General features: G+C 42.4%; 1 protein-coding gene across 1 annotated transcript in view; it reads left to right on the forward strand.

The window, feature by feature from the left end:
* The window catches only part of SAE1 (SUMO1 activating enzyme subunit 1), an 89,350-nt gene that overhangs the window by 19,487 nt on the left and 51,870 nt on the right, over nt 1-17,993 (forward strand). The window contains exons 4-5 of the mRNA XM_082264364.1: nt 3,473-3,615; nt 6,933-7,032. Of these exons, the coding sequence (XP_082120490.1) occupies nt 3,473-3,615; nt 6,933-7,032 (243 nt within the window). The remainder of the gene's footprint in view (nt 1-3,472; nt 3,616-6,932; nt 7,033-17,993) is intronic.

Consider the following 17,993-nt stretch of genomic DNA (forward strand, 5'->3'; position numbering starts at 1 on the left):
CGCAATCACACCCAACACGCACAGGACCCTTTTTTTGGTCCGCAGCAGAATCGGAACTTTCAGATCGCACTGCGATATGCGATCTGATCTGGGGGTTTTGTTACTTTTAGTTGACACCCCCCAGCGTATCGCATATGGCAGTGTGAGCTGCCAGGGGTGCGGATGCGATGCGGGGACACGCTGTATGTTCACAGCGTTCCCGCATCGCAGAAATGTGAACCGGCACTTAACATGATTCTGCCTTATGTTATACAATATAGTATTTTTAGATAACCCAAAATATCTTTGGTTACATAAGGCAGAATTTTTTTAAAGTATACTATTGGTGCCGGTTCCCACTTCTGCGGGTGCGCTGATCGCATGTAATATCGGAGCGCACTGCTCCTTCATTACATGCAATCTCTGTGCGGATGCGAATTCAGCCATACACTTTGTATGGCTGAAATTCGCACTGCACCTGCACAAAAGACGCACAGGACCCTTTTTTTCAGCCGCGTCAGGATCGTATCGCACAGTGGTTCAGACTTGTGCGAACTGTCAGATCGCACTGCGATATGCGATCAAACTGGGGGTGTCGTTAACATTTCATTGACACCCCCTGCGTATCGCATATGGCAGTGTGGAACTGCCTCTTGTGCGGATGCGATGCGGGAACAGGCTGCGAATTTGCAGCCTTCCCGCATCGCACAAGTGTGAACCGGCACTTCTGTATTAATCTGATGCTATCACAATTATGGCTATACCTGGTAGTCTTATAATATCCTATTTTTACATTGACAATACACCATTAAACCACCTGTCTATTCACTGGCACTTTGGTAGGTTTTTGTATGCAGTATATACAGTATGCATGATTGATGTTACACATCCAGTAATGTCTGTAAAAGCACTTAGGACTAATATGCTGTGCCCACCATGTTAACGGCTTGTAGTCCTGAAAAGCTTCAGTGTCTCAAGTGGGCTAAAACAACCAGTTCAGACATATCCCAATATGGTAAAAGTTTAGTTTTATTTCCAAACCTTGGAGATCACATAATTTAAAATATAACCTTAATTGTCTTGAAAAGTCATAATAAAAAACAGGTTTTTAACTGGGGGATTCTGCTGTAATTAAACAGTTTACCATACCCAAGAGTAGACCCTAGCCTTATCAAGGTAGCAATTGAAGCCTATTTGCCCACTGATGGAGATGTTGTTGTGTTGGAAGCCTTCGGCTGCTGGAATGTCTGCTGCAAGCGGTGCCGTCTCTCAGGGCCCACTGATGGAATGGATGTACTGGTAACCTTTTTGGCTGCTGGAATAACCACCTGCAAGCGGTGCCGACTCTTAGTGTCTGTGGCAGGAATCCGCTGATATTCCCCTGTATGGGGGCGCAGAATCCAAGCTTTACAACCGGAGATGACGTGACCGAGACTGAAGGAGGCCGCTGTGGGTGGTTGCGGGGTGGAACGCATGCCAGTGTATTTGGGTCGCCGTGACAATGTGTCTTGCGTGCATGCACGTTTTCAGGTCGCATGACACTATCCACGAATCAAAAATTTAAGGGGGAAAAAAACCGGAAGGGAGCAATAATTGAATATGCAAAAACTGGCCTCAAGCTTACCCATACCATCTTCATCCAAATTTTTAACCCTTGTAAAACCTCAGAAAAACAAAAAAAAATAGAAGCCTTTTTAGCAATTGCCAGTAAGAACATGTATATGCAAATATACAGATAAAGGAGAAAAAAAATATATTCTAAATTTGAGCTAAAAATGTTTATAAATGTGGTGTTTACATAAACTATGGTATACTTCTTCTTTACTGCCGTAAATAGTATGTTTTAATGGGATTGCTGCATATATTCTATTATCCAAAAATTATATATATATCCATCATGCAAAATAATATTAACTAAAGTGAAATTTATTACAGTAGTAAACCAGACTGAGTTTGCATTATGAGGAATAGATGTTTCATGTTCTTATGTACCTCTCATTATCCATCTGATACTATTTCTTAGAATAAACCTATACAGCAGTGGTCTCCAAACTATGGCCCAAGGGTCAAATGCGGCCCTTTTACTTGCTTTACTTGCTTTTATGTGGCCCTTGGAGCACTATTCCTCTCATTGATTCCAGGCATTATTTCCTCCTACTGGCACCAATGATGAAGCACTATTCTTTCCACAGACGCCAACAATGAGGCATAATTCCTCTCATTGATGAACAGTGGGTTCTTATTCCTTCCACTTGCATCAGTGATGGGCCATACTTTTCTTCTACTGATATAAATCAAATTTTGAAACACTATTTCTGGCACTGACACCAATGATGGGGCACTATACCTCCCACTGACGCCAATGGTGGGGCACTATTCCTGCCACTGAAACTAATAACGTGGCACTATTCCTGCCACTGACATCAATGATGGGGTTCAATGTCTTCTACTCACACAAATGAAGGGGCACCGTTACTTCCACAGACACCAATGATAAAGCATTATTTCTTTGACTGCCACCAATAATGGGGAAACTATTTCTCACTGATACCAATGATGGGGCACTATGCCTCCTCCTGCTGACCACAGGTGCAATGCAATTTTTTTTTTTACTCCTACTGGCCCTCTTTAGGTCTGAAGGCCCGTAAATTGGCCCTTTGTTTAAAAAGTTTGGAGACCCGTGCTATACAGTATATTTCTTATAACTTGACCTACATTTTAGTAGACTTTAGGGGCTATGGGAACCATCCCCCCAACAAATGGGAACAAATGTTTTTTATTCCAAAGAAGTTTTCATTCGGTTAGTAGGAAACATTGCATATAAGGCTCACACATGCGAACCGTTCATTTCATCAGTTCAGTCTTGTCAAAAATGTACGAAGTATTCATCAGTGCTCATCAGTTTTTCATTAGTTTTTTTTTTTTTTTACATCCACTACCAATGCAAAAATGGATGAAAAACGGCCATTTGTCAATGTACATCTGATTTTCGTCCGATCCGTTTAATGGAAGAAAAATAGAGAATTGATCAGTTTCAAAAAAACGGATGATGGCAAATGTGAATAGATTATCGTCCATTTACATCTGTTGTTCTATAGAGATGCATTGAAGTCAGTTTTTCTTCCGTCAACAGATGGATGAAAAACGGACAGCATGTGTGAAAGGGGCCTAAACCTCCATTTATCACTTGCATATGGTAGATTCCAGACAAGCGCATGGTGTGTAATAGTTCTTAATAGCAGGGCAGTTGGCTTACACACACTGCAAAATATCTTAAAGGGGGGAAACTATCCTCCAAACCTCCCCTCTCCTCCTCCTAGTGGATTTAGGTCTAATCTGAGTGTTCTCATTTAAAGAACCCCTCCACCTTTAAACAATGAACAATTGTTGAAATAGGGTTGCGTTTTCCCTGTAAATGTTGAATAGCAGTCTTTTGGTCAGTGTCACGTAGTACTGTTGCAGGTATTTATTTTCTTCCTCTTGTTGCTCCCAGGTATGTCTGAGCTGCTGCTCGAGAGACTTGCTCGTAAAAGTGGACCAGATCTGCCACCAAAACGGCATCAAGTTCTTTGCGGGAGATGTCTTTGGTTATCATGGATACATGTTTGCTGATCTGGGAGAACATGAATTTGTTGAGTAAGTTAATCTGTAGGCTGACTTTCATGGTATCTGCCCAGCTTTCTTAGTACCTGCACACATTGAATTTTGTGTTGTTTGCATATGACAAATTAGCCCTTGATCGGTTTTTGAGTGTCAATGGGGAATACAAGTGCAATGTACAAGTGTATACTACTGAGCTAAACTTTTATTATGAGCACCTTATCTCTGCTTGCTCTTAAGTGCAGTGAACTGGAAGTTAACACACCCCTCTCTTGCATTTCTGGCAGAACAGCAAGTAATTGTCTGTACTTGTAGTGTTCGTTACCCACTTCAATAACGGGCACTTTTACCCCCTTCCTGCCCTGGCCATTATTTTTTTTTTTTTTTTTTACACACATGGTTTGCTTATAGAAATTAAATTGCTATATGCAACTATTTTACTGAATGAAATCAATTAATTCAGGTTTTGTTGATTGGCCACAGCTATCACATGGCACAATTGGGCTGTGATTGGCCCGGTCTGTACCATGTGTTCACTGTGACCAACACAATTGTACACAATGGATGGCTTGATATGAAGCCATCCATTGTTTACAACTGGCAGGTGACCTGCTGTGATTTGTTTACAGCAGTCACATGGTACCGGCAGCGGGCCGGTACAGTGATCAGTCATCTGCTGTGTCCGGTGGATGCAGCTGGTGACAGATCATGCCGCTGCGTGGCCCGCTCTACTCAAACTTGACTTACTAGAGCTGCCCCCATGGTCCTCCATTGCAGCCAGCAAAAATACCTTGTGCTTTCACTATATGAAAGTATATGACCACCATCCATAGCACTGTTGCAGCACCTAGGGAGTGACATCACTGCTCCCCCTAGTGTCTGGCAATAGGGACTTTGTTCCTGGCTATTTCTACTTTCTTTGTTTTTTTTTCACCCAGACTGTTAGCAGAGCAGTATAGTGTTCCCATAGTGACACTGTACTACTCTGGGGAAGTGATTTAAGAGTTTTTTTTTTTTTTATACTCGCGTGATCAGTTATAAGCAAACAATTTTAATGAATGGCATCCATTCATCCAATCTGTACCATTGTGAAACTGGGATTGGCCACAGATATCGCATGGTTCAGACGCACTGTAATTGGACCTGTTTATATCATGTGCTCACTGTGACCAATCCTAAAAATCAACACAATAGTACACAATAAATGGATATGAATGAAATCCATTGGGATCTGCTGTGATTGGTCACAGCGATCACATGGTACCAGCAGCGACCCGGTACAATGATCTGTCATCTGCTGTGTCTGGTGGACACAGCGGGTGACAGATTGCGCTGCAGCATGGCCCCCAGGGCGTGCACCAGGCATGAACCTGGGAGGACATCCTATGAGAGCTCCCATTCGGCTGTCATTTGACAATAGGCCAGGTAGAAGCAGTAAATTATTGCTATACTGGCCTACTTCTGATGCAGCTTAAGCACTATGCAGTGTTATTCCTAAACCTTTTCTAATAAGACATTTGTTTCTAATCAGCTGTTTTAACAAAATGACAAGCTCCATTGAGGACACCATTTACCATCACCTGGAGCTACTTTGGTCTCTTTGTTGAGAGGCAGCCGTGACTTGGAAGTACATTGAAGGCAAATTGACTCAAAAGTCGAAATCCTTTTTTTAATGAGCGATTTTTCTTTAATGTGTTTGAGCTTCTTGTTCAGAGGAAAGTGAATCAGCAGATTTCTTTTTAACCATCTGTATACTGTATGTGGCTGCCCAATATGTATTTGGCTTAGAGTAGTATTAATTTATGTGCTACAGAGAATCTTCCATCTGAAGAAAATTACAATTCTTGCCATTTTCTGTACATAGAAATGTAGGGTTTCCTGTACTGCAAAGTGATGAGGTTTTATCTCTGACAGCTGTTTGTCTAAGCCAAGTGGCTTTGAGCTATTGCCCTTTGTCATTACTGACACTTTAACAACAAATACATTCTTGCTAATTTATTCCAATCTGCATCATTAAAAAGCGTAGTGAGAACCACATGTTCTTTAAATGTGAAAGTTAGAACTTGTCTTCTGTACATTGAGTTGGTTGCAAAATGTAACATGTTGGTGACTTGTTGTTTGCACAGATTTGTGTTTTATGTAAAGCTGACGATTTTGATGTTTGTAGACCTGAGCAGACGTGCCTGACTTTGGAAGTGAATGGTACATATATTTGGAGTGTGTCTGCCTTGTATGTAAACATTCATGCTTATGATACAAGCCTGAGGGTCTGTAATAAAGATCACATGGAAATAAAAAAAAATAATTTTTATCCATTCTAAATTTACAGCCAACTTTAAAGCGAAGTTAAAGCCTAATAATACTTCTGATAACTGGAAATGTTTCTGTTCTCCTTTCTGTTCCTGACCTTTACTTTTTTTTTTTTTTTTAAGGGCTTGACCTTGGATATGTCCTAGGCCAGTGATGGCGAACCTTGGCACCCCAGATGTTTTGGAACTACATTTCCCATGATGCTCAACTACACTGTAGAGTGCATGAGCATCATTGGAAACATAGTTCCAAAACATCTGGGGTGCCAAAGTTCCCCATCACTGTCCTAGGGGGAGGCACTCCCTCTTCATAGGATAGTACAGGTGATGAATAGACTGGACTGAGTTTGCGTTTATGATTGTTGGCTTTAAAGTTGAGGAAATTGACTCCTTAGGTACAAATGAAGCCAGAATAAGAGGGTGCACAGAATGGGTGTCTTTTTTTTTTTTTTTTTTTGTTAGAGGTTGTAAACTCAGTAATTTTTTTTTTTTTTTTTTTTACAAGCTGAAAGCGAAAGACATAATGAGCTAGTATGCATCGCATACTAGCTCATTATGAAATACTTACCTTAGAACGAGCCCCCGCTGTGCCGTTTGCTCACCTCTGACGAGCGACATGTCCAGTCACCCGTCTTCCGGGATCGCGGCATCCGGCCATCTGATTGGCCGGAGCCACGGTGACGTCACTCCCGCGCACACGCGCGGGAGCCGACAGGCACGGGTCTCTTTAGAAACGGCACCAGCGGCCGTTCCTTCAGAGCGCTGATGTCACTGGCTGCGTGTAAGGTAAATATCTCCTAAACAGTGCATGTTTAGGAGATATTTAAAGTACCTATAGGTAAGCCTTATCATAGGCTTACCTATAGGTAAAAGTGTCAGAGGAGGGATTAATTCCTCTTTAAATTCCAAAACATTTAGTGGTGTCTGCTGTTGGGAAATACTTTTATTACAAATCTTTCTGTTTTCTATTTTGTGTTACAGGATGTAGTATTTTCCCACAAGAATAGCTGTGCCAATCTGAGGGTTTTTTTTTTTTTGTTTCAGGGAGAAGATGAAGGTGACAAAAGGTAATAAGGATGTTGAAGATGGTCCAGAGGCTAAGAAAGCAAAGATTGATGCGGCAGAGAGTACAATGATTAAAAAGGTACCACGTGTAAGGGGGAGGGGGGGGGGGTTAGCTTGCTTCGGGTGAAAAGCTGTAAATAGAACAAAGTGTACATTATACTTCAGATAATTTGCATTAAAGGGGAATCCAAGGAAAATGGAATTTCCCTTCTTGATTGCGGTCCCTTTGTGTTGTAAGAAGGGTTCCTGACCTTCCTGCCAGAGTTACCATGCAGAGGGGTCCTGAGCAGATGGGGGGATTTCCAGTTTTCCTAAAAATACTGTTTGAAGATCTGAGTGTTTGTAAGCCTTACTGTGCATAATAATATAGCTGGTGTGAAAATATATTATCAATGTAATGTGAAGACTAATTTGTTCTGGTCTCTGAAATCCTGCGTGGTTGTTTACCACTTCAGCTCTGGAATTTACTCTTCTTCATGACCAGGCCATTTTTTTTGAGATATGGCACTGCTTTACTTTAACTGACAATTGCGTGGTCTTGCGACACTACCCAGATAAAATTCCCCACAAATAGAGCTTTATTTTGGTTATTTGGTCACCTCCTACAGTATTTTTTTTTTTTTTATGCTTTAAACAAAAATACCAACAATTTCGAAAAAATATGGTTTACTTTCTGCTGTAAAAACACCCAATAAAATGTAAAAAAATCAAATTTCTTCATTAGTTTAGGCCAAAATGTATTCTGCTACATAGTTTTGGTTAAAAAATAAAAAAATATCCCTATAGCGTATATTGATTGGTTTGTGCAAAAGTTAAGCATCTACAAACTGGGGGATATATTTATGGATTTTTTTTCTTTTTTATTAGTAATGGCAGTGATCATGGACTTATAGTGGGACTGCGATATTGCGTTGTACAAATTGGACACCTGACTTTTTTTTTTTTTTTTTTTTGGTAACTGACACCAATACAGTGATCATTGCTAAAAATATGCTTTGCAGGAAGAAAAAAACAGCACATTGCTGCTGTCAGAAGAGAGCCTGTTATTGTTTTCCTGCACAGGGCTCTCTTCAGTAATGTCCGGAGCTGATCAGAGGGTGCTGGTGATTAATTCAGTGACCAGCACCTGCTGATTGTTTGGTGCTGCAGCCAATCGCAGCGTGGGCGTGCTACTTACACTGGTGCTACCGCAGTACATCTACAGTGTGCGGGTTATAAAAAAGTGCATTTTGAAGCACAAGACCACTTACAAAATCACAACTACTTTTTTTTTCTTTTTTCACTTCTGCCCATACTGGACATCGTTTGCTGTATCTAACCAAGAACTGTTTGGAGCCTGGTGCATAGACTGTTTAAAACCATCTCCCTTTTATTCTTTCTCGTTTTATGCTCTGAAGATCGGAGCGCTTTCTCTTTTTTTTAGTTGATAGTACTATGAAACATTATTTCCAGCAAGACTGTTGCAGCTGTTATGGTAACAATGGCTGAAAATCTCATATAAAATTGCTAATGGTAAACATAACAAATATTGTACTTAGTTGAGACAAAAAAAAAAAAACTAGGCAAAAAGAAAATGTAAAATACCGAACCATTTATTCACACTAATGTCCAGTATATCCATGAATGAAAGTGAGTGGTCTATGGAAATCATTTGGAAGCTTTGTTTCTCTTAATATAGAAACTGTAAACTGACTGGTAATTATGAGCAGCAGCTAATTTTTTCCTTATTTTCTCTTGTTTTGTTGCTAGAATCTTCCATTTTTTTTTATTTTTTTTGTTTCCCCGTGGAGCCTAAGCCTTTTTCTGACATGTTGCTTACAAGTTAAAATCATTATTTTGTGCTAGAAAATTGCTTAGTACTTAGAACCCTCCAAACATTTTATATATATTATATATATATATATATATATATATATATATATATATATATATATATATATATATATATATATATATATATATATATATATATATATATATATATATATAATTTTTTATTTTTTACAGAGGCCCTAGAAAATGAAATGGCAATCATTGCAATATTTTGTCACACGGTAATTGCGCAACGGTCTTTCAAATGCAATTTTTTGGGAAGAAATACACTTTCATGCATTAAAAAAAAAAAAAAACCCAGTAAAGTTAGCCCAATTTTTTTGTATAATGTGAAATATGTTACGCCCAGTAAATAGATAACCGAACATGTCACGCTTTATAATTGTGCACTCCTGTGGACTTGGCGACAAACTACGGTACTTATTTTTTTCAAGCGTCGCCTGTGGAGATTTTTAATGGTTACCTCTTTAGAGTTACAGGGGGGGTCTTGTGGGTCTTGTGCTAGAATTATTGCTCTTGCCCGAACAGTCGCGGTGATGCCTCACATGTGGTTTGAACACCATTTTCATATGCGTGTTTGACTTGAGTATGCGTTCGCTTCTTCACCCGAGCATGGAGGGACGGGGCACCTTAAATGTATTTTTCTCTTAATTGTTTTTTATTTTTACGCTGTCAATTTAAAAAAAAAAAATGTATCAATTTCATTGCTGTCACAAGGAATGTAAACCTCTCTTAATGACAGTAATAGGCAGTGCCAGGTACTGTTTATTGAAGGATCTGGGGTCTAAAACACCCCAAACCCCTCCTCTGCATTTAAAAGCATTCAAAATGCCAAATTTTTTTTTTTTTCTTTGGTTCTTTTAAGGCTCCAGTACCCAGAAGTGATGTCATGACATCGCTTGCAGGTTTTTACATCGAAGATCCGTTCAAAGTCGAATCCAGCTTTGTTCGGGTCTTCAGCCAGCAGAAATGTTGGCTGGTCGTCCCGCTTCCTGCTCCTTGTAATGACGACCGGGCGGCTGCTCACCACCTCAGTTGTCATTACAAGAAAGCCGACCGTTGGCTCTAAACAAAGGTAACGGGTGATGCCTCGAGCTGCAAGCATCACCTCGATACAACCCCCTAAAACCGAGGCTGCATATTTGCATTCCTTTGGCGTGAAGGGGTTAAATTAAACACTGAGTTATTTTACACTGTATAACCTCAGTATGTAGTTTCAAAACTGTATTTGGCTTGTGCGTTCTACCAAATAGGTGGACTATTTTTGTTTGAAGTGAATTTTTCTCTAATCGTCTTCCAGGGCAGCATCTGAGATGGGCTCCTTCCAGCTGAAACAGGAAACACAATAATCCACCATTATAAAAATGTCAGTCATACCTTCTGCCTCAATTTGATTGTGTTTTCCTTCAGGACCACAGGAGCTGCTACTTTTATTTTTCAGTCTCTGTGCTAAATTGCAGGAGGCTCCCTGACCAGCCTTCCGTCCAGTTCAGCGAGCCTTGGGCAGTCCAGGTCAGGGGCGGCACATGGGGCAAGCTGGCCTCTGCCGGAGGCTTCACCCCCTACTGAGGGGTATGCAACCAACCCCCCCCCAGCTGTCAAGATGCCTGTGGAATTTCCTCCAAAACCGCACCTGAAGCCAGCGACCCTGCCAAACTTCTAGGCTAGTTCCTGCTAGCCGCAGTGATCCTTCCTTCCGGCCAGCGTGCCTGTGGAGCAGGGGGTCACCTCCGCTTACAGCACTCCTGGTTCTTACCCCTTCAGGCACCAGTCAGGCCAACCGTGGTAGCATTCCTTGCTCAGCATCAACGCTGTTGGAGGAGCAAATTTGCAGTGGGACTGGAGCTTCGCGACACTTCCGGGGACGCGCTTCCGGTCTGCAGCCAACTTGGGGAAGGCGGAAGTCGTACAGAGCGGGGAACGTCCGCTGATGTCCCTTCCGGGCGGCGGCACGATTTTCAAAAAGGAAATTTCACAAAATTAAAACTAAACAAGCCGAAGAGAAATGGACTCCCTTCCCCAAAGAGAAGCTGACCGTACGATACCAGGGGGTGACAATGCAGGTACCGTATGTCAACCAACCTGCATAGGGGTGGGGCTGGAGCTGGGCAGGAAGCATGTAAAAGGTCCCTATGCAGGGGTTTCATTTTAGATGCTTCCCACCCTGCCCGGCAGATCCTGCCGGTCAGGATAGCTCCAAGGTAAGCCAGAGCACTCTGGAGTTCCCTCTGTCTTTACCTCACTAGAAACTATCTGTCATTGTTGTGTATGGCAACTGCCTGCCTCTATGGGTCCTTTGTGCTTGTTTACAAAGACCCCAGAAGAGAAAAAGGCAAAGGCCAGAAGCAAGACATGCGCCTCTTGCGGTCACAGATTTCTTCCAGAATGGAAAAAACCCCTATGCCAGAAATGCATCAACAAAATGGTAGCCAAAGAGTCACAGGGGTTCCTTAAAGACATGCTTGACTCTTTTTTAAAAAGGAAATTAAAAGCACGATTGGGCCTCTTCGTACATCTAAAATAAAACTGGAGGCTCTAGCCTGGCCAGCACTCTATCCACCAATAAGACACCCATTCCCCTCATGCAGCGGGGATGAGGTGGACCAAGTGGGGCAGGAAACTGGTTCAGGAACATCAGAATCCGAAGATTCGGACCCAACTTAAAAACAGTTTGAGACAGATCCGCAGCCAAAAACAAGGGGTTGCCTCAAACCAAAAAGGACCAGGGGAAAAATGCCCTTTCGTCATCCAGGAGACTAAATAAGGCAGAACCAAAAAAGTGCTGGACAAAACAAAAATGGCAAGGGAGATTTTATCCTCAAGCCTTCTGTTCCAAAGAACAAAAAAATCAGTGACGGTCTCCAGGTGGGGGGCAGATTGGCGTTTTTTGCTGATCAGTGGAAGAAAGTCGGATTTGTTTCGCACAGTAGCGGAAGGCTACTCAAGTTTTCCGCTCGCCCCCCCTAACCAAGTATCTGGTGACGACACTCCCGAATTCACAGACCAAACCGAAACCGTTCTATCTTCGTTGAAAATATAATAAAACAAAAAGTGATTTGTTATATACCACCAGAGGAAGAAAAAAATAGGAGTCTATTCGCACATCAGGCAAACTAAGGCTCATATTGAACCTAAAACTACTCAACAAAAAGATCAGGTACACAAGATTCAGGATGGAATCCATCTACTCGGTCAGAAATATCCTCCCGGCGGGAGCATTCATAGCCACAGTAGACCTGCAAGATGCATATCTTCATGTACCGATTTAAAAAGAGCTATGAAAGATACCTAAGATTTGTGGTCCAGGGTCTGGCTACCACTGTACATTTTCAATACACAGCTCTACCTTTTGGCATTTCTTCACCCAGGATCTTCTCAACTATAATGGCAGAAGCCTTAAAAAATAAATAAGAAAACCTAAGACAGCAAGGCATAAGAGTAATGCCATATCCAGACGATCTACTGTTCTTTGCAGACAGGCTGGATGCCAATCCACACGAGCATATCCTACTTGCAGGGTTTAGGGTGGATCGTGAAGAAAAATCGCAACTAACACCAAGCCAGAGTGTCATATACTTGGGCTACATACTAGATGCCAAAATAACCAACATTTTCCTGACGGAGAAAAAAGTTGAAAAGATCAAGGAAGCTATAGTACTATCCCTGATAGAGACCAAATTCATTAACATGAGACTGGGCATGGCAGTGTTGGGACTAATGACGTCCTCAATCCCGGCCATCACCTGGGCTCAGCTCCACATGAGACCTTTACAAAATCAAATTTTTGCCTGATGGGATGGCAATCCATCATCCCTAGAGGCGACTATCTTGGTTCCTCGTGCAATCAAAGGAACACTTCAGTGGTGGCTCAGACTGCTAATTTACCTTGAAGGGGTGCAGAGTGACGCGGATCATTACGGACACCAGCGCTCTGGGCTGGGGAGCAAATATGGCGGACCACTGCACACAAGGAAAATGGAACCCCCACTGGTCTCAAGCATGCTCAAACCTGAGGGAGTAAAAAGCGTTCCAACCGGCATTCGATTGTAAGCTCTTCTGAGCAGGGCCCTCTAAATCCTCTTGTATTTTATTGTATATGTACTGTCTCCCTCTATTATTGTAAAGCGCTGCGTAAATTGCTGGCGCTATAGAAATCCTTAATAATAATAATAATAATAATTCAGGGCAAAGACGTCAGGATTCAGTCAGTCAAGGCTACAACTTTGGCATACCTGAATAAACAAGGGGGGACAAAATCGTCCCGTCTAATGGACCTGACAGAAACAACACTATCCTGGAGTGGGAAAAACATACGATCCATCTTTGCCATCCATCTGAAGGGAACCGACAATACGCTGACAGATTTCTTAAGCAGAAAGATCCTAGAACAGAGTGAAAGGTCTTTAAATCAAGAAACTTTAAAAATATGAAGCTCCCAAAATTCTTCTCTAAACCCTATAGATTGGAACATCGGGGTGGATGCATTCAACCAAAGCTGGGCTGCATTCCCCCCCAACTGTCCTAATACCAAAGTTGGTACAAAAGATCAAGGAAGAAAGGGTTACAGTGATACTTATTGCACGCCATTGGCCTCAGAGACCATTGTTCTGTCATTTAAAAAAAACCTCAGCATTCAGCCTCATCGAACACTTCCAGACATGCCAAACCTCCTATCGGAAGGGCCAGTCAACCACCCGAACCACAATGTCCTAAAGCTTTCAGGTGGGTTCCTGAAAGAGCAAGGTTGCAAAACAAAGGTCTGTCAAACAGGGCGATTGACACCATCTTAGCCAGCAGAAAACCTGTGACTAGAGCCATCTACGGAAAATGAGGAAAACGTTTGTCTTCTGGTATGAGAACAAAGGAAACCCCCGACGAGGGAACTATTCCAGAAATCTTTTAGATTTTTTTACGGTAAGGAGCGGACAATGACATTTTCTAGAACGCTTTGAAGGTTCAAGTCTTCCCATCTAGACATTAGGCTGGCAGAAGACCCGCTTGGAAGAAGATTCCTTCTCTCATTAAAAAAATCAGACCCATAAAGTTCAGCAAAACTGACATGGGACCTCTCCACGGTACTTGAAGGATTCCTCTCCGCACCCTTTGAACCACTGGAGGAATAATTGGATAAATATCTAAAAACAGTGCTCCTGGTGGCGCTTTTGTCAGCAAGAAGAGTCAGCGAAATAGAGAGATGATAGAACTATACTGTTTAATTCTGACAGATAAAATTATCCTCACGCCAGACCCAGCCTTCCTGCCAAAAGTCTCCAACTTTCCACAGAATTCAGGAGGTGGTTATTCCCTCCCTTCCAAATTCAATAGATAGCAGGAAGAGTCGCTTACAACAAGCCTAGATGTAGGAAAGATCCTGATAATTTACTGTGAAAAATAACCACACTGTTCATTCTCCATGCAGGAGTCAACAAAGGAAAGCCAGCCTCAAAGTACGATAGCCAGATGGCTAAAGCTTGCTATTCAGACAGCTTACCAGGCACTAAACCTTGCCCACGCCGAGCCAAGTCACGGCCCACTCAACCAGAGCTTGGGCATTAAGTGCAGAAAGAGTCTGGTAACACCAGAGCAGATCTGCAGGGCAGCGACATGGTTGAACTTCAATACCTTTGCAAGGCATTACCGCATTGACCAATTGTCTAGTCGGGACCAGACATTCGCAAGGTTCTCCAGAATTTTTCCCTTCCCTAGTAAGTGTTGTTTGGTACATCCTCTTAGAAGGCTGCCCTGGAAGACTATTAGTTAGGTACCTGTATACTTTTTTTCTAAGAATTCTTCCAGGGCAGCACTCGTTCCCGCCCTAAACAACAATATAAAAAGGGTTTGCGGATTCATAAGCTTTCTGAGGGTTCCTTCGGTGCTTTGATATTACTGAGGCAGAAGGTATGACTGACAATTTTTTAATGGTGGACTATTGTTTCCTGTTTCAGGTGGGAGGAGCCTATCTCTGATGCTGCCCTGGAAGATTTCTTAGAAAAAGTTACCAGGTACCTAACTGTGTTTGCATGCACTGCATGAATGCAAAGCAACAAGCTTGCTTTATGTCCTCCTTCTTCACATCAGCACATACCCACATTTGCTTCACTCTGTTCAGCTGGGAGGAGCCTGGAAAGTACTTTGTACTTTTCAGTGTGGAACAGCATGTGACTCACTCCCTGTGACAGCGCTAGACTGATTGCCAAACACCAGCACAGTCACAGAGGGAGGGTTCATGGCCCTGAAAACTACAGTTTGAGCAATTCCTTTGAGCAAAGCTAACCTTTCCTTGAGATGACCTTTTAAAATTTAGCTCCAACCCCAGTAAGTCATGGTTGTTGCTGGGCTTTATTTCTGCTCACCTAAAGAGGTGGTAAACCTCCAGGAAAAAAAAAAAAAACTGAAAGCCAAAGGCATAATAAGCTAGTATGCATCAAATACTAGCTCATTATGAAATACTTACCTTAAAACGAAGCCCCCGCAGTGCCGCCCGCTCACCAGTAACACGGCAGACATGTTCGGCCATTCTGGTTCGCGCCCTCCGGTCATCTGATTAGGACGGCGCGGGAGCCGCCGTTCAAGGCTCAGGGTTCTAAAGGAACGGCACGGGGGGGCGGTTCCTTCAGAACGCATGCGCTGATGTCATCGGCTGCATTCAAAGTAAATATCTTCTAAACAGTGCAAGTTTAGAAGATATTTGCAGTACCTATAGGTAAGCCTTACCTATAGGTACACGTTATTAAGGTGGGTTTACAACCTCTTTAACGTGATTGGAAGTTCTTTTTTTTTTTTCTATAAAATTAACAAACCTGTTATACTTGCCACCTCTGTGCAGTGATTTTGCACAGAGCAGCCCGGATCCTCCTCTTCTCGGGCCCCTGTCTGGAGCTCCTGGCCCCTCCCTGTTGCAAGCCCCCAAGCAGCTTGTTATGGGGGCTCCCGAGCCAAGCTACAGCTCAGTGTATCCATTCAGATAGAGCTGCTATGCGGCCCTACCCGCTCTCTCTATCTCCTGATTGGCCATAGAGTTTGACAGAACCGGGAGCCAATGGCGCCACTGCTGTCTCGGCCAATCGGGAGAGAGAGTCCTGGACAGTTGAAGCACTCGTGGACATCGCTGGATAGAGATGGGCCTCAGGTAAGTATTAGGAGGGCTGCTGCACACAGAAGGCTTTTTATCTAAATGCATAGAATGCGTTAAGATAAACCTTCTGACTTTACAACTCCTTTTAACCTTTTTATGGTAACATTCATAGCAGAGATTTAAAGATGTTTATGTGCAATGTTTTTAAACTAGGCACTCTGGGGGAGGAACCTTTCACACATTTCTTCACATAGGGATGAAAATTCAAAGCTGTTTTCAAATATTTTTTATTAACTTCAATCTCCACACAAATGTCAATGCGATGCAAAAGTTATCAATGACAATTGGTAAACCTACATACGAAGTACATAAATGCGTTTTTCATAACTAATTTTGCTAACTTCCCCTTCTGATCTTCTGACAGTTACCAGCCACAACTGTGGCAATAACCTCTTCTTTTATTGTGCTCTTTGAGTCTTCCTTGCTACAAACCATGCCCCATGGCTTGAATAGGCCTGCAATCTTTGTTGCTATGTTGTACTCGGGTAGCGGTCTCTTTAAGGAGCACTGGCACATGTACTGTATAAAGGCCTTTTGGTGTGACCCAACAGGTTTAGACTGGGTGCTGTATGCACGTATCTAGATCAATTATGTATTGGCATCTTTTTTTTTTTTTTTTTTTGCTGGGTAGAACAGATAGTCTTTAAATGCCAGTTACTATGGAAACCAAAGAATATGGTCTGATAATTGTGTGATTGATACACAAATTTGTTTTATGTATTGTCCTTGCATGCTTTTATTCAAAGTTTCTGCACATTGTCAGACAAGGCTGTCTAGAAAATGTGATGGTGGCAGGAGTCGGGACAAGTAAACACACTGCCAGGGGGCTGGGAATGTCACAGCAATAGTTTTTCCCTTTTTGTCCATTGAGGGATACAGGAAGATGTGCCTTCAGCTCACACTCTAATGGCTCCAGGGCTGAATACACTGTGCCTCCTGACATCCTGCAGCTTTGTGTACTGTTGCCCTATGCTCCTAGCCTATTCTGCCACTGGGAGCCCTTTAGCTCTGTCTGGTGTGGCTTGTTTCTCTGCCTTTTCATCTCAGTCATGCAATATTTTATGGGCCAAATTACCCAATTGCAGGCTCTCACTGATGAGCTTGCCCCTGCATCGGTCCACTGTTCTTAACTCCCAAGTTAAGAGACTATTCTGGGCTTTTATCAATGCGGCATACACCACTGTGAAATGAGGATCAGCCTTTTTCTACAAGTTCCATTCTTCCTTTAAGGCAGCAAAGACTTTCCCATTACACCCACTGATCCAACTCTGATTGTAAACATCCTGACAAGCTGTTATAAGCATTCAACCCATTTCGGGTAGATTTTGTTAAAAAGTGGTTTATCCCCACTGTTAAACTGGCAGTGTCCTAGCAAAGTGACTGCCATACAGTAGAGGGTGCACCTGTCTTTAAGAACCTAACCGATAAGCCGTTGTAAACCTTTTCTAGATTTCTCTTCTCATTAGTAGGCCCTACTATTGTCCCATTCTAGTGGTTGATCCCTTGCTTATAGAATGCATGCAGCCAATGACTGTAGGTTTATACTTCAATAAGATTCTTTTGCTGGAGGCTTCCTGGCTTATCGTGCTTGGATCTTCTGTCAATACACATGAGTGGGACACAGGCTTAAGAGCTGAACTGCAGAATTCCCCCCCCAAACCAAGATACATTTAATCTGCATGATGCCTAAATCCACAAATCAACATACCAAAATATAAATAAAACTGAAAACCTAAAGGGTCCTTTCACACGGCCGCTCCGTGTGTCCGCAAATCATCCCATCCGTTTGCGGATGATTTGCGGACATAATGTAAGTGAATGGCATTGCGGATGTCAGCGGAATACCATCGGAGCGGCCGTGTGAAAGAAGCCAAAGTAATCAAGATAAAAATGGTGTTTAAAAAATGTAGTGAATCCTAAACACCATGTGAAACAATGTAACCATCTGTCAAGTAGTATAACTAACAGTTCATCATATATCAATAAACTAGTATAACGTCCACAGAACAAGTCCACTGTGGTTCTCTGTATGAATGGATTTTTAAATAAACCCAAAAGGTGCTCAGTGCCTT

Source organism: Pelophylax lessonae, assembly GCF_965119305.1.
Source record: "Pelophylax lessonae genome assembly, chromosome: 7".
Taxonomy (NCBI): Eukaryota; Metazoa; Chordata; class Amphibia; order Anura; family Ranidae; genus Pelophylax; species Pelophylax lessonae.